We start from the raw sequence: 16769 nt of genomic DNA on the forward strand, positions 1-16769 counted from the left end.
ATGGATGAGGGGTTGGGGGTTTGTCGGCCGGCCGGTGGGACCCGCTTGAGCGTTCTTCGCGCTGCTCACCGCTTCGCAGGACAAGACGCAGCAGATAAACAAGGGTAGGGGGTGGTGGGGTCGGTCGGTTCGGGGTCGGTCTTGTTTACTTTTTTTCGCCACCGCTTCGTGTTGCGTCTTGGACTCACCGGTGCCTGGCCTGTTGATGGGTCGGGCCGGGTTATCAGGTTTCGTGTTGTTCTTTTTCGGGAGCGGGGGGAGGGTCATTTTTTACGCGGGATAGAGAGGGGGAGGTATCATCGGCGACGGTGATGTGCTGTGATGGGCCGTGATGGGCGTCGGATTGGCTGGCCGGGTTTGGGCCGGCCTCCCCCAAAGCCGGCCGGACGGGAGGGTCGCGTCATGCGGCCGGTGTTGTGCGTTACACAGGAGCGAGGGGGAGGGTTGGTGATTGGGATGAGATGGCCGGCTCCGGGAGTGGAGATGGCTGGTCCGGGCGTGGGTCCGGGGCCGGGCCGGGGCCCGGGAGGGGTTCAGACGGGATTACACAGTACAGGGCTGTATTACACAACATTTGTTACAGGCATGGGCTGACCTGCCGGGGGTTGAGTTAGCCCCGCGCGCTTCCTGCATGATGGCGCATTTTCTATTTAGGCTCCCCGCCGGATCTGGAGTAAGAAGCGATGAGTGAGACGTGGCTGCGCATGTTGACTGATGATAAGTTTGCAGAGGTTCATCAGGGGAACATTGGGCGGATGCAGTCAGCAGCTTATTGCGGGAGGCTTTCCCCGGATTTACAGGTGCTGATGCAGGTTGACTCCGAGGCAGATGCTGCGCCGTCGTGTTACCGCAGCTCTTATGCAAAGGAGTTTCCGTTTCGGGAAAGCAGGCACCAAAGACTCACAACCCATATCTCGCTCTGCTACCCCGCGGCTTGGGAACAAAGCCTCGGCTTGCCCGGCTGTGGTGTTGACTCAAGCCACATGCTGCCAAACACTCCATGATTGTCGCATGTTGCTACGCAAAACCAACACTTCAAGCCCAAGGCGGCTTTGTGACCGGGTCAGCTTGCGACGATGGTTGGTTTGTTGGGCCGAGGTGGCACAGGAATGACTGGCTGCCAGAGCGTCGGGTTGAAACCACCCTTGGTTGTGCAAATATTGGGGAACCCCTCCCGTCGATGTTATCGAGTCGGGCCGGAAAGGGCATCCACTCCAAGCTGGTCGTTTCAAATGCATTGTAATCGGGAGATACCGCAAGCCTGGGGCAAATTAGTTGGAAACGTGTGCGTGTCTCGACACGTAACTGCTCGGATCTCGGAAATGCACAGCCACGGAAAATTTGATGACCGGCGTCGGGTCGGGATAATGACTCGTTTGAATGTCCGCTTATTCGGAGAAGTATACGCCAGGCTTCAATCATCGGCGAGCTTCTTGGAATTTCCAATACGTGAGGGGATGAGGCCAGTTTCGTGGCCTCATGATGACCAGTCGAGCAGAGGTGATCGTGTCGCGTGTTGAACGAGGCACAGTGCGCGGCCAGATGATCAGTGGGGAGATGGTGGGGAGATGGTGGGCTGGTGGTCACGTGGTCTCTAGCTGGCATCTACACAACCCTAACCCTTCATCATTTCATCGCATGGGCGACATGAGAGGCAAGTGAACGAACTTGTTTGCAGCAACACCATCTTCCTCGACGACAAGGTCTCCAATCAATGACCATGATAATCGCATTCCACCATCGTAGATTCATACCCTTAATACTGGGTCCCATACATAGTAGGCTACCATGCAAACTTCTCCTTGACCAACTTCTCCGACAACTCCCACAACTTCTCTGCCTCGGCACTCGTCGCAGCACGCGGATGACGCGGATGCACAATCTGACAATCCCCCAAAAACGCGCCCCAATTCTCCATCCCATCCCTCCACTCCCCCGGTCCCAACCCCGGATCCAGCGCCGCCACCAAACTCGTCGCGGACCCCGCGCCAAGCGTCTTATACCGAAACGTGCCCCCATCCGCCATCGCCGCGATGGCCCGCATGATTTCCGGGTCCGCCGTCCGCACCAGCTCCGTCTTGATCACCCCCGGATGCACGGCCAGGCTCAGGATGCCGTGCCTCTCGTACAGGCGCCGCGTCAGCGCGATGCCGAACAGCACGTTGGCCACCTTACTCTGGTTGTACGCCTCCAGGCCAATGTAGGAGCGGGTCGCCGCGTCGGGGATGTTCCATGCCGCGTGGACGGCGTAGTTGGGCTGCTCCTCCAGGGGCAGGGCCGTGCTCGGCTTGTCGAAGTTGATGTCGCTCCATCGGATGCCCGCGCTGTGCGGGGAGCCCGAGCTGACGTTGATGATGCGGGTGGCGCCCTTGATGGGGTTGGTTTGGGCTGCGCGGAGGAGCTTGGGCATGATCAGGCAGGTGAAGAGGAAGTGCCCGATGTGGTTGGTCGCGAAGGTCAGTTCGATGCCGTCCTCGCTTAGTGTGCGTTCTGGGAGGAGGGCTACGCCGGCGCTGTTGATGACGATGTCGATTGTTGGGACGTCCGTCCATGAGAGGACCTCGGCGGCTGCGGCCCGGACGGCGGCTTGGCTGGAGAGGTCCATTTGGAGGATGCGGTAGTCGACATGGGGGAATTCGGCTTTCAGCGCATCGATACTCTGCTGCAGCTTTGAGAGGTTGCGCCCCGTGATGATGAGATGGGCGGGAGATTGAGATGCCTGGTAAGTGCGCCCGTCAGCTGCATGGGAGTCACCGCCTGGTAGTGCCAGGTACGACTTACAAGACCCTGTGCGGTTGTATGACCGATCCCTTCGAGATTCACGCCAGTGACGATGGCCGTCTTACCCCGAATGGCCCTAGAGAATGCCTGAGCAACATCCAAGGCCTCGGTATTTGCGTTAAACTTTGGGTGAGATGTTGCCGTCATTTTCAACTAAACTTGCCGGAGTACTCAGAGTTATGTAAGTTGAGAAATGATACTCTAGAGGCTGGATTGCTGTTCAGGCGTGGGAACCGAGGGACCATGGACCGAACTGCTTTATGTCTTTGATAGACATACCAAAGCCATTTATAACGCTAAATACTCCTCCGCATTGACCGCTGCTGTAAGTGTTGCACAGAACTTTCCTGATGATGGGGTGGTGTGTATGGACTTACCGGAGTTAAACTTGACGGAGTTAAACGGCTTGGTAATCTGGTTAGACTTGAGCAGAAGAGGGCAGGTAGATGGCAGGCAAAGTATTAGGAAGACAGCAACATTGTAAATCCGATACCACCAATCACAACTTTCTCTATCGCGTGCGTTTCGTCAAGGGACCTGATTTTCATCCCTCAGGCCGCTCCAGGTAAGGTTACCTAACGAAACGACCACCAAAGACATATCTGAGGGGATACGTATGATATAGGGTCAGTTGAAGGGAGTCCCCACTCAGAAGGAGCGCATTTTCTTGATATCTTCTTGGTCAATGTCCTCCTGGCTGATGTCCGTCTGGTCGATGTCTTTCTGTCTGATGTCTCCCCCCGTTTGATGTCCCCCTCCATCAATCATCTAATCCCCATAAATCTCAACCCCACAGACATTGTCCATATCATCACTCATTTTCCTCATCCACCCCATCACCCTCCTCCCCCTAATCCTCATCCAGCGGGATCTCATCCCCCTCCTCCACCACTGCCAACGCCCGTCGGCGGTCTTCACTGCGGGGTATTCGACTCGGAAGGCGCGTCCGGGCGCTGAAGTCTCCGGGGGTGCAGCGGAGGGTGCGCCATTTAATGAGGTAGCATAAGTCGGAATGGTTGTGGGAGAACGGCAACGGCGAAGGTGTTGTTGACGCCGTTGCTTGGGAAAAGTGCGAAGGCGGGAGGAAGGTTTTGATTGAAAAGGAATGGTGGCAAGGAATGATGCTAGCATCCAGAAAAATGCTTCGTCCACGGGGGGCCTGTGCCCTGACAGAGAGAGAAGTGCGGCCGCGATGGCTGCTGGTCTGCCCTCACGGCGGGTGTGACTGTGCTCTTGCGTGGGATTCGATTTCAACCTGCATGTCCATCTGGGGCACAACACCATGGGACACTCTGCTACCCCATGGTTTCCTCAAACCTTACGGATGCTGAGCGAGATATCAGACAGCGTGACTTGAACTATGATCCCGCAAGACCACACACGACAGCACTTAGTTCCAAGACTGACATTGGGGCGGGGTGTTATATCCATCGCTGTGACCATTGAACCCTCATCGCTTCCCCAGTGCCGTGGCGGTAGCGGCTTGTGGGGAAGGTGATGTTGGTTTTGGTATCGGTTTTTCCGTGGCTATGAGCTCTCAAGGTTACCTTGGTGTTTTGACAGACATCTAAATATGAGTATGAGGGCTCCGTCTGTGAATTGCCTCGAGATGAAAAGTCACGAGGGAAATCAAGGAGACAAGCGATAGAAATGTAGGTCATGCTGCTCTGATTGGATCTCAGCCGTGCACCATCACCCCCTGTTCTGCAAAAAATAATGAGCATGCGGAATGAATATATTTTCAAATAAATGACAGGCATGTAAAGTTGTGACAGTAGCCGTCTAAAAGCACAGGGACGCCCTCGGCAGGAATCATTCTCTTGGAATTGATCTCGTCCATAGCCACAAGTTTACAACATGTGTCCCTCAATGATGCCCCCAAAGTAAACAAGAGAAATGATAAAGATTGAGGTTAATCAAATATGCAGCCCTATAAATGATGAATTCGCAAGTCTATTGGGGCCTCGGAATTGATAGTTTATCATACACAATCTGTGTTGTTGAGGTCAGCGCCTCTCCAGACGTCGTCTTGTTCTCCGTCGGTAGCATGCTAGACTCTAGACCAGCTTTGCGAGGGCAAGGTGTGATCGGATGGTTATGGGCAGTTCCAGCTTGTTAGGTGAGAGGTACTTTAGTGCTTGGAGCTCCCCAGTAGTAGGAAGCCAAGGCATTTTACGGCCGCCAGCCGTCGCCTCGTTCCACGACGAGTACCCAGCCATCCACTGTTGAATGCTTCGAGCCGCGATCACTATCATTTTCCAGAACTGATGGTTTGAATCATCGGCCTTTGATCGAGCCAATTGTGGCAAGATGTCTTCGACTTGGTCGATGCCAGCCAAGGTGTGATTTGTTGCACGATACGTTCTAGCCCTGAATACATAGAGTGAGGTTGTGAGTGAGTTTGGGATATTTGTTTGGCAAAGATGGTACGCCATTCCCCACGCGAGGTACCTGACCTGGTTGTATATTATCAACAAGGATTGGGACAGGGACACAAACCAACCTCGGTGGTCAAAAGTCATGACTCCAGGGCAGCTGTTGACAAGCCCCTACATATTATTAGTTGACAATTGAGGATTTTGCATTGATTATCCCCATTTGGCGTTTGAAGGTATCTTCTTTCTATTCTTGGTTTACCTTGTCTTGATATCTTAAGAGTTAGGTTGGATTTCAACTGTGTTTTTCTCCCTTTTATTTGGACATAACTAGGTACCCAGGCACTGAAAAGGGTTCGGCTGGCAGTCGAAACCAGGAGCTAGGTGCGCGTCTCCCAGTCTGGCTTAGCCTCAACGGACGCGTCAGCACCCAATCAAGGAAGATCACGGAAGATCCCATGGGCTCAGGGAAAATTAGGGGTTGACAGCCGATTTTTATTACACAAGCGATGACTTCCCCTGATCGGAGATGCATGTGGCAAGAGAGAAGCTTGAAGGATGAGAGAGCCAACACCTGTCATGTCGAATCCAACCTCTCACTCGCCCAACAGCGAGACATCGTCATCGTCTGATAGCTCCTCCTCCGCCGAGCGGGAGCCTGTACGGAAACGGCCGGTCCCCGGGCGTGGTCACCGCAAGTCCAAGAAAGGCTGCTTCAGCTGCAAGAAGCGCCGCGTCAAATGCTCAGAAGAGCTGCCAAGTTGTCGAGGCTGTCGGCGTCTTGGTTTAGACTGCCTGTACCCCCCTTCACCACAGCTAGCTCTCAGCCTGTCAAGAAACCCCAGCTCATGCCCATCCACCTTTCGCTTGGAGGACCTCCGCTTCTTCCACCACTTCTTGACTGCGGCATATCCTTCTCTCCCTTTTGGCCTGGACGACATCTGGCAGTCCGTCGCCGCCATGGCGCACGAGTACGACTTTCTCGCCCATTCTATCATCGGCCTTGCCGCCCAGCATCTCACCACATGTACTACCTCAGACTTTTCCATCCAGGCTCTCGATCATAGGGTGTCGGCCATTGGCGCCTTGAACGAGGCGCTTTCGAAACCTTGCCTTTCACGGAGCGACGCCGACGCAAGGTTCGCCGCCGCCATTGCGCTTACGTTCCAGTCGAGTTACATGCCTGACGGTATGATGGACTTTTTCCGCATGCTCCGCGGTTGGATGGTCATCCAGACGACGCTGGTTTCGGCTATGGGAGAAACCATGTTCCACGCTATCAAGGAGGAGACGTATGTTAATAGCATGGGGAAACTATTGGGGGCGGCAGAGGATCTTGACGAGAGCGAACAAAAGGAGCTGCAGCAGACGCTCCGGGACTTTATAGCTTCACTGCGTCTGATCGCACCACAGTGCCGAAGCGCAGCGGAACTTCATTATGTGGCTTCTTTGGAGAGAATCGCGCGGGTGGGTGAGGTGTCGCCCGTCGACGGTAAGTTGCAGACTCAATATCTTGCGGGATCGTCGTTGTTGACACACTCCTAGCATGCCTCGAGCTCGTGCCCTTCTACGCCGTAACTAACGACATGGACACCGAGGAGTTCAACAACTTTACAAATCCCACCAACTTTACGGCCCAGGTCTTGCTGGTGCATTTTTGGATGCTCACCCATGTTTTGCATCGCCACTCGCTTGGTCCAGCTCGGACCTCCCTGCCCGTCCGAGACGAGATTATCTTCCAATGGGTTGAAACGGCTGCGTGTAGCTTGCCAAGGAGCCACAAACGCTATGTTTTGTGGCCTCTCGGGATGGCGAGGCTAGGTACGGAGCTGCCCCAGAAGGTTTGAAGGTGCGAGGGAAACAAACGGCCGTGCCGAGGGGGAGGGAAACCCACCAAGGGGGGCAATGCGGCTGACTTTGTACCGCGGTGATCCCCCCTGAGACTGCCGGGCCGACCAAAACGACGGCTCGGCCAATCACGACTCACGGCTTTTCAACAGAGAGACGGGGGCCACATCGACGCTACCAGTCCCCCTTTCGGCGCCGGGTACTCTCAGCTTGGTTCCCGCTCACTTCGAAAGCCAATCTGCCCCTTGCCGCGTCACCGTCTCCCGTGAAAACGATAACGCGAGCCAAGAAAGGCCAGCCACGATGGAAGACACTCCTCTTGTTGTTTCCAACCGCCGGCATAAGAGCCAACATCTGCCGCCATCATGCCTCCATCCCCCGCACCTATATCACCACTCAACCGTCATGTTGTTGTCTTGTCAAGGAGTCGACACTCAGCAGCCGGCACACGACAATACACATCCCCTGGGACCGCAACTCAACCCATAGCCACCACCACAACCTCCCCGCAAAACCCTCAACCATCTTAGCCCCCAGAACTAGACACACTCCATCCCAACCCCCAACCCCCAAGCTCAACAATCCCAACAACAATGACCACTCTCACCCCCACCCCCACCATCCCCTCCCCCCCCAAATGCACCACCGCCATCCCGGACCACCGCGGCTACGTGCCGCCCACGGCCTGCAACGCCCACTACGGCTTCTACCCGAGCTGGGAATGGAATCTAGTCTTCACGATCGGCTTCTTTCTCGCGTCCCTGCTGCACATCGCCCAGATGCTGGCGTCGCGCAAGTGGTTCTGCGGGGTGCTGGTGATGGGCGCGCTGTGGGAATATGCGTGCTTCATGTTGCGTACGCTGGGCGCGTTCGATCAGCAGAATGGGGGGTTGGTGGTGGGGGGGACGGTGTTGTTTTTGTTGGCGCCGTTGTGTGAGTGTTTTTTTTTTTTTCTTTCTTTTCTTTTCTTTTTTTTTTCCGGTGGTTTCTTTTCTATTGGTGCCTATCTGTCTCTGTTGTTTTGCTTGCTGTTAATGTTTTTTTTTCTTTTTTTCTGTGTGACTACTACCTATACGGGATATGGATGACTGACCCTTCTGTCTAGGGATCAACGCGTTTGTTTACATGGTCGTGGCACGGCTGATCCATTTCCTCCTCCCCTCGAACTCGCAAAGAATACTCGGACTATCGCCGCGTTGGCTCGCCAAGGCCTTTGTTGCTGTTGATGTGCTATCTTTCTTTATCCAAGCGGCTGGCGGCGGCATGCTTGCCGGCCAAGATGGAGGGGACACGGTCCAGACAGGGCAGCGGATTTACATGGCTGGCATCGGTGTCCAGCTAGCCTTCGTCGTTATTTTTGCAGCCATTACGGGGCTGTTTACCCTGCGCTTGGAACGCTTGATGGGAGCTGGACTGTTAGAGCCAAGGCACAACCTCACCGTGACCAGGCACTTGGTGTGGTTCATGCTGACTGTCATTGGGCTAATTGTGGTAAGTGTTCCACACATTGGCTACCGAGATAAGGAGTGCTCACTAACATCTGTGTTGGCAGGTTCGCATTGTTTTCCGTTTTGTCGAGTTCAGCGGTGGAGTCTCTTCATCGAATCCCATTTTGGCCAACGAGGCTTATCAGCTGGGTCTCGATGCCCTGCCTATGCTCATTGCCCTTCTCCTCATCAATGCCGTGCACCCTAGCAAGGTGCTTAAGGGACCAGAGAGCAGTTTCCCAAGGACTTGGCCACGCCACTGGAAGGCTAAATCGGGGGGTGAGCATGAATTGCTGGATTCTTCAGGTACGGAATTGGGTGGCCAGCGTGATGGAAGGGAGTATAATGACAGCATGTGACAAGGAAAGGTGTAGACGGGATTGAGACGGGGTTCAAAGGATATTGATGTGGAGAAACGACTTCTAATCCACAGGGTCAAGAGACCCCATTTCTACACTAAGAAGACTTTTGGAGCATTGTTGCGGATCATAGAGGGATCAATATGAGATATTATCATAAGAAGGATGAAACAGGTCAACATAGGTTTTAAGCTGACTAGAGGTGACTATATAGATTCACATCTTCAAAGCCAAACCCTCTTATACATGGGATAGTTTGAAAAGAACTGTCCTTCTTACAGTGATGCCACGTCAGCGGTTAGGGTTGGAGAATAACTATAGTTTACGATCTCTGCCACGCGTCATCTAATAAGCAGAACTGTACTACCTTGGTGCCCGGCCACCTAGGTAGTCGCCGTTTAATCCTGTTCAAATTTTCGCAAAATGGTGGCCTCGTGGCAGTCATGAAAGCAGAGTTAACGAGGCTCGACGTGGAGCATATGAAGCTATCGTGATATGGCAAAGGCCAACACCATGCGGGTATATAATGACATCTTGCCCATGCCCACGAACGCATTCAATGACTCGCATCAATAATAACTCGAGACATCCAAAGCGGTTCTCATACAAAAAACCATTGCTACAACTCATTACCGGCACCCTCTTCCGGAGCCCTCAAAGGCCTTTACGAGAACTCTTCAAAACGCGACGGCAGCCCTTCTTTCTTCAATCCTCCAAAATGACGGGCAATCCTCCGCCTCGACCCGGGCCCCTCCGGCCCCGGCCTGCACCGCGACCGAGGACCCCCTCACCTCCTCCTTCGCCTCCCCCGCCCCCTCCACCAAGCCCAGAAAGGAGGGACTGAGGCTTCCTACGAAGGATCGATGAGTGGCGGTCAATGCGGAAGGATATTGAGGGCGCGGGTCACTGAGAAGGCATGGATGGGAGAGTCGTTGGGCGATATGATGGGGTTCTAGAGGTGCGGCAGGTGCCCACTGGATTTTGAGGGGATGATATTCTTCACTAGGAGCGCAGAAGATAACAGCATGGCTTCCAGAACCGGTCCTATATCCCTAGGGCTAGGGGATTCATAAGCATTCGTAATCAGATTCCAGGTTACTAGCCGCGACAAGCAGCGGCCTTTTCAGGTTCTTAGGCGGCCCATATTCTCTCTTTACCCGCCGTTACAAAGGCCGTGGGACGGCAGAGAGATTCGGTCACATCGGGACCTACAAACCGTATTACGGGGAGTAGGTGCCCGGAGCAGAATATTTGTTAGGAAAGTCCTTGGCTGGCTGATGGACTCTGGCCGGCTACTGGAGTATAGCCTGGCCAGAAGGCTGGAGCTAGAAACAGTGGATGGGGAGGGCTAGAGGGCCCGGAGGCCGGCAAAGGGCCTCCTTTCTTTTGCAGTATGACGGATTCATAGATTGTTGTCTCAAAGTGGTAGACAGAGGTTTTTATCCGGCCTATACGGTACGGTTTCCTTTGTAAATAGCAGTAGAAGGACCGGCGCGCCCCAGGGCATATCGGTGTAGGAAATAATAATAATAATAATATTCTCTCTTTTCTACAACATCAGGCGAACAGTGGTTTCAGAGCCCGGTCGCCGATAAACTACCTAGGTACCTCACTGGTTGCGCCGCTCCCACTACCACCGATGCCTTGAATTTGAAACCAATTGGAACCGTGCCGCATCCCACAGCCTGTACATGGATGCGTGACATGTGTCCAGACCACGAATCATATCTACACATCAGCCTCGGACTTTTTATGCCGGTTCCTAAAATTTAGATCCTTCAAGTTTGTAAGCTACTTGACAACAGCCATTGTAGAATGCTCGAGGTCACATCGACATCACTGGTTATCATAGCGTGAGGTAAGAGAGTATATTTGCCCTAGCATCGGACGACCAAGCATGGCCGGCTCAACCCTAACAGCGCACTGCCCTCTATTGATGACCAGCATCTTGTCTACCAAACCAGCTTCCAAAGCGTCCTGCTACCGCCAATGCCATAACTGCCCTGCAGCTTCGAACCCAGAAAAGATACACCCGGTTTAGTAAGGGTTCTTCTCAAGCTTCCAGCTCTTGAACGCCCCAACGTTGACCTTAGTTTTACCGCCGTTGGCCGGGACGTTGTGGCTGTACTCGTGACCCTTGAGGTCCTTTTCGGCAAAGCAGCGCACTATGGTCTTGACCGGGGCCGGAGAGGTGAAGGCGACCTCGGTCGCCGCAGCCCCGCTGATGTTTCCAGAAGCGCCGTAGCTGGTCAGAAAGTCGACGGAGCGGCCATCGCGGTAGGCGTTCACGCGGATAGGTGCGGTGCTGGAGGAACAAGTTAGCATGATTCAAGGTATTTCCCGGTACATCCGGAGCAAAAGCGGGCTGTGGCCAGGACTCACTTGGTAGGCATTGTGGCGAGTGCAAAAAAAGGTTGATGGGAAAGTGGTTGTGTTGGAGTGTTGAAAGCTTTAGAGAAATGATTGCTAGTGATGTCGGATGAAGAAAGAAACGAGGTCATCAAGCAGAGGGGAGATGGTCCCTTATATAGTAAACGGGGGAAGGGATCTGCCCATGGCTTCAGTTACCTACCTAACCAAGCACATCTCGTCGGACACATTCCAGCCATTGGACATGGCCGCGCGGACTCGATAAGCGAAAACCTCATGTCATGGAGTTTGAAACGTCTGTTTTGGTATATTCACGGCCGCAGGGGTGAGGCGGCAGATCCGAGGGGATCAACATGCCCCCAGGCATCCTCACTGCGAAGCTGCTTAGCAGGTAGCCTACCAGGTACCTGGTTTGGGCCTATACCCAGCAGCTTGCCCGTTTGCCAAGAGAATTGAACTAGGTCTATCCAATTCAGATTCTACTTTCATCAAGCACTTTTACGAAAACCTTCCACCTTGCAGCAGTGTGGACGTCTTTTTTCTAGGTACCTAGATAGGGGCACCCATCACTTTGACGGCACCGTGGCCTTGTTAAGTGTCACAACCTTTGAGCTTTTCGTCAAATGACAACACGGTGAAACATTATCATCAACTGCGGTGTAGTCATAAAGTGAACTTTCTCCCGCTTCGATATCACCGGCGCGAGTTCACGGCTTCCCGTGAGATTGATCCGTCAGATATTCGGATCAATTTCTGAAGCGTCCGACGCCAGGGGCTGTGCCGCACGTTTCTTGTGCGAACCCGAACGGAACGGGACCTGGTATTCTTGGCAAGAAGATCTATTTTCTTAATTTAGGCATGTGCATCCCAGGCAAAAAGCATGGTTTAAAATGCTGCCTGACAGAATGAAGTCCGAGACTCGGAGAAGGCTGCCTTCCAGACAGAATCAAGCCCGAGACTCGGATATTGGATACATGTAGCTCATGGCGGTTCAAGTTTCCATATGAGAACACATCCACGTACTATGCCATCTGTCTCACTTGTGCTATGACCCCACTAAATCCGCTAATATAACCCTAACCCTGTGACATCTGGAACTTTCTTTCAATGCTGCCAGGTGCCAGGACATCAACAATACCAAGCCCACGTAACAGAATCCACGCACACCAGCGCAAATAAGCCAAATAACCCGTTTTCGCAATAAAAACAATTAAACTACAGTCGGCGGGTCGGCCCTCCAGCGAGTCATAGCCGTGAGTATTGAGCTTGTGGTGCGGTGGAGGGTTCGAGAACGGAAGTGCATCGCCATTGACAGCATCGACATCGGAATCGGGATCTGAGAAGCCGCGCTAAGTGCTAGAGGCGTCCGATTCGGACGCGGACGACGTCAATCTACGCAGAATTAGCAGGCGATTCGAATGAGGGTAGTTGCAGCCTACTCAGCCGACATCTTGGTTGTTTTGTTGCGGTTGGTGGTGGTGATGCGGTGGCTTGGCTGGATGCCGCGAATGTGTTGGGGTTGGGGGCTGAATGCGCAGTGAAATGCGGCTGCAATTACAGGGCTTCCGTGTATTGGCACCTGGCAAGGCTTTCACGGCATTGACAAAAGGTTACGGTTATATTAGCGGATTTAGTGGGGTCATAGTACAAGTGAGACAGATGGCATAGTACGTGGATGTGTTCTCTTCCATATTTAGCACACAAGGAATGTCTTCAAGACATCCAATTCTTTCGTAGTCATTTTGTGGGTATATTCCTTGATAATACCAACAAGAAGTCTTCATACGTCAAAGTGTTGGCTATTTGTGTACGTCACGGTACCTTATGTTCCCGACGCTTTACAATGCTGGTACTGCTGCTAGTTATTTTCTTCGAAAGGAAATTTAGTCTTCATTGGCAGCGGCTCGTAGGGGCCGCCGGAAACAAATGCATTTGGAATTATATAACTGGGCAGCACATTGTGTAATGGCCGTTCTGTTGGGCAGCCTTTCCCAGTTCATGAGCCCCTCTGCAGATACTGTATGGCTGGTGCACACTCTAACTGTCCATGGCACCACCCTTTCCAGGCCCAAATCTTGCTGCCATTTCAAGCCACTTTGTTAGGTACCAATGAACCAATTCCACGACGGGAAAGGAGATCTAGAACATGACTCAGTGTCGTACCTTGCATTCATTCTTTGTGGACAGATAGAGATCATGGATCTGGTCCATAATTATTTGCAAACTGTCTTGAATGGAAGTCAAGCATGCATGTCAGCACCACCCGCTCCATCCAGCCCTCCGTCATTGGCTCATCCCACACTTTGAAATTCGAGCTCTTACCACGGGGTTTAATCGCCATTTCAACCCTCGCACGCATCAACGCCCTCCCTCATACACAACAATATACACCCGCTCCAGCCACCCTACCATGGCCCAACACAGCCCTCTCGGACACATCTCGATCGGCGTGCGAGACTACACCGTCTCCAAAGCCTTCTACACGGCAGCCCTTGCGCCCCTCGGCCTCAAGCTCGTCTACGACAGCGAAGCCACCACCTCACCCCCATCCAACACCACCACCACCACCACCACCACACTCACCGACATCACCCCGCCTCCCACCAAAAAAGTCCGCACCCTCGGCTACGGCCGCGACAGCGACCACGAGATCCTCAACATCTTCGAGTTCGGCGCCGACGCGGCCCCGCCGGGTCCCGGCTTCCACCTGGCGTTTGACGCGCCCAGCCGCATGGCGGTGGTGGAGTTCCACGCGCAGGCGACGGCGGCGGGTGGGGCCGACAACGGCCTGCCCGGGGTAAGGCGGCACTATGGGGCGAGCTATTTTGCGGCGTTTGTGGTTGATCCGGATGGGTGGCGGTTGGAGGCTGTTTGTAAGGGGGTTTAAAGGGGAGGTGGATTGTATGGGTGTGGGTGTTGTGGGTGTGGGTGTTGTGGGTGTGGGTGTTGTGGGTGTGGGTGGGAAGGGAGCGGGGGGGAAGGGAGCCGAGGGGAAGTTGGGCCCTGGGGGTAAATTCATATGGACCTTGTTCGTTATTGATCTTTCAATGGTTGGGTACATGGTCTAGTGGTATGATTTTCGCTTCGCATTGAGCTTTCTCAAGCGCCCTGTGAAAGGTCCCCGGTTCGATCCCGGGTGTATCCACAACTTTTGAAGTCCTCTTTTTGTTAGGTGGGGACAACAAGAAAGTAGTTGGCCTTTTTCTTAACTACCAAATGATGGCTCCCATCATTATTGTGAGTGGAACCTGTGACAAACATAGTTGTAAATGTTTTGCGTACCTCTTAGATCGTGATTCGCTCAGCGAGGGAGTCGGTTGCCTTGACGGTTCATTCTGGACGACAGGTAGTTCTGTAACCAAATGTCCCCGCTGGCACCCTTTTTCAACTTCACATGGTATGGCACTGCCTCAAGCTCAAAGAAGAGCCATCGATCAACCTATCGTAGATACCTTGGGGCAATCGTACCATGTAGTTTAACAGTGGAATTGTTACACTGAGCAAAAGGACATCCTTGCTCTACAAAGGCGAGGGGCACCCTATATACTGTGACAGAAATCGTTTCGCGTCGTTATGGGCTAGTACTTGCTCGTGTTTCATCGAGCAAGCTTGTTCCGCTTCAAATTTTCCAAGCATAAACCGAACATTTTGTTCCTGTCATGATGAGTCCGAACCCTCCGTGAATCGTGATCATTGTCACCACCGTGGGGTTAGACTGGGCTGTCCCATCAGCCGTTCGTCGCGGTTCAAGTTCTTTGCTGGCATATCAAACCACCACGCACGAGAAGTTCAGCCCAGCTCTCTGCAACATTTGCTGTTTGAGTTACGTGACTTTAGTGACTCGGTGGATGGAAAAGCTTTAGCAGTTCGGTTGCCAACCCTTTTTGTATTATGATTTTGACTTTCGTATCTCAGTGGTCCATCACGATAGAACCGCATGATCCATGGTCGAAATTTACCTCAACAAGGCGTGAGAAAGAGTGTATCAACGTCCTACGAATACCTAGCTAGTAACCTGCAGCTTCCACCATGGATCTGATTACGCAGTAACCTGCCACTTCGGGTTGAGAGGGCGCTAAATCCAGGCTCGCATTCCTATTTTAGTAGTTTTAGTTTTGGACTACTCCCTTCATACTGGAGTGCAGATCCAAGTTCGGGATTTCATTTTCTACCAAGATGGATGACGGGGGATGGATTCATGGTGTTCTTAATGTTCAATGTTCTGGTCTCGGGTTCAACGGCACTGAACCGGTTGGTGCGATTCCACCGGAGTGGGCCCAGGGCGACTGCAATGATTCGTCAGTCTCCGGCTTGTGTGTCGCCTTTCTGGAAGCTTGCGTTGCCGGTTTGGGTGCCTGTGCCTCCAGGCCGAAGCGAGTGCGTGGGCAGGCTCGCGGCTTCCTGCATAAGAACTGCCGGAGCCGTCCTACCGTGCTCAATAGGAGTGGATTCCGTAGCCCCCTCAACTTTTCGGTTGCTGTGTTGAATTTCTGCCGTTCTATCAGGCTTGTGGCATCGCCGGCCAAGCAACCAAGCTCTTGAACAACGTAACCTACGACGTCCCTCCGGCCTTTGGGCTCTGGTTCTGGCAATATTAACCGGCCTTTGTCTCTTGTTATTATTGATATTTTCGGAACATTCGGCATATTTCTGCCTTACCGACCCGACACACCTCCTCGAAAACTTAGCAGATACCTGTGTTTGGCAACTTTGACTTTTATCCCAGGCCGTGGTTAAGGCCAAGCCCAAGCTTCCATCCCAAGCCCACAGCAGCGCAACCCTTGCTTGCGGCGGCAGAAGGGCACAGGGCCTGTGCCATCCCTGTTCCACAACCCGACGAGCTAAGCTTGAGGCTGCTTCTCCGGTTGGCTCAAACTTGCGGGTCGTGGAGTCCTTCGAACAACTTGAGAGAGCGCTGCAGTGTGGCTCGTGTGGTTACTGACTTCCCTTCGAGCCCCGGCACGTCTCCGGCATCTTCGCTGCTTTTATTAGGCTTCGGGCTGGAATTTAGAAACCAATTCTGTATTCAGAAGCTCAAAGGAGCTGAATTTTAGCGGCTAGCGGCATTGTTATCTGGTTACCTGGATTGCAGATCCCATGACGGTGTGTTCAGTTTGTTCTGTTCCCGCCATTCCCTCCCCCGCGTGAGGTTAGCGTTGCATCTCCAGACCCCAAGTTTCCTTGGACCAACAGCTCCCTCCATCGATATCGAGAAGTAAAACCCTAACAACCTTCACCGTCAGGCTCGTACCATCGGAATAAAATCCTAGCCTCGACGGCCCTCGATTCCCGACCGCCGAGACAAAGCTGAGTTGCGCGTGGCAAGCAACAAGCACCCCGCTGCCGCTACAATCGACAACCATTACCTTCGGGGGGCGAAATGGTTGAGATAGCTGACCGCAACAACCGATTTATCTCCGCTCCTGTTGTCGCCAGACCTTTCGTCTATCTCCACCGTCGACGGACTCGTTCTTCGCCGATAACCTTTCTCAGCTCCAAGGTTGCTGCGTTTCCGAACCGGAGCAACCCTGGACGACCTACCCCCAAGA

At 53.3% G+C, this 16769-nt stretch overlaps 6 protein-coding genes and 1 non-coding gene across 7 annotated transcripts in view; 5 read left to right on the forward strand and 2 right to left on the reverse strand.

Annotated features, from left to right (window-relative positions):
• Positions 1-1783: 1783 nt before the first annotated feature.
• CHGG_09294 (uncharacterized protein) lies at positions 1784-2928 on the reverse strand (the record flags this gene model as incomplete). Its single annotated transcript, XM_001227220.1, has 2 exons — positions 1784-2719; positions 2782-2928. The coding sequence occupies 2 exons, from the start codon at positions 2926-2928 to the stop codon at positions 1784-1786; spliced, it is 1083 nt and encodes a 360-aa protein (XP_001227221.1).
• Positions 2929-5735: 2807 nt separating this feature from the next.
• On the forward strand, positions 5736-7003 carry CHGG_09295 (uncharacterized protein; the record flags this gene model as incomplete). The annotated part of the gene is made up of 2 exons (XM_001227221.1): positions 5736-6648; positions 6702-7003. 2 exons carry the CDS (start codon positions 5736-5738, stop codon positions 7001-7003), a joined length of 1215 nt encoding a protein of 404 aa, XP_001227222.1.
• A 594-nt stretch (positions 7004-7597) lies between these two features.
• CHGG_09296 (uncharacterized protein) lies at positions 7598-8983 on the forward strand (the record flags this gene model as incomplete). Its single annotated transcript, XM_001227222.1, has 4 exons — positions 7598-7937; positions 8110-8495; positions 8557-8797; positions 8925-8983. 4 exons carry the CDS (start codon positions 7598-7600, stop codon positions 8981-8983), a joined length of 1026 nt encoding a protein of 341 aa, XP_001227223.1.
• A 1904-nt stretch (positions 8984-10887) lies between these two features.
• CHGG_09297 (uncharacterized protein) lies at positions 10888-11243 on the reverse strand (the record flags this gene model as incomplete). Its single annotated transcript, XM_001227223.1, has 2 exons — positions 10888-11155; positions 11233-11243. 2 exons carry the CDS (start codon positions 11241-11243, stop codon positions 10888-10890), a joined length of 279 nt encoding a protein of 92 aa, XP_001227224.1.
• A 2387-nt stretch (positions 11244-13630) lies between these two features.
• CHGG_09298 (uncharacterized protein) lies at positions 13631-14107 on the forward strand (the record flags this gene model as incomplete). The annotated part of the gene is made up of 1 exon (XM_001227224.1): positions 13631-14107. The coding sequence occupies one exon, from the start codon at positions 13631-13633 to the stop codon at positions 14105-14107; it is 477 nt and encodes a 158-aa protein (XP_001227225.1).
• A 166-nt stretch (positions 14108-14273) lies between these two features.
• Positions 14274-14365, forward strand: CHGG_11401. The gene has a single exon. It is a non-coding gene; the product is annotated as a tRNA-Ala (tRNA).
• Positions 14366-16600: 2235 nt separating this feature from the next.
• CHGG_09299 (uncharacterized protein) overlaps positions 16601-16769 on the forward strand; it is a gene marked incomplete at both ends in the record, with an annotated part of 6396 nt that continues 6227 nt past the window's right edge. The window contains one exon of the mRNA XM_001227225.1: positions 16601-16688. Coding sequence (XP_001227226.1) covers positions 16601-16688 — 88 coding nt within the window. The remainder of the gene's footprint in view (positions 16689-16769) is intronic.

The sequence above is a fragment of the Chaetomium globosum genome, genomic scaffold (genome assembly GCF_000143365.1).
Source record: "Chaetomium globosum CBS 148.51 scaffold_6 genomic scaffold, whole genome shotgun sequence".
Taxonomy (NCBI): Eukaryota; Fungi; Ascomycota; class Sordariomycetes; order Sordariales; family Chaetomiaceae; genus Chaetomium; species Chaetomium globosum.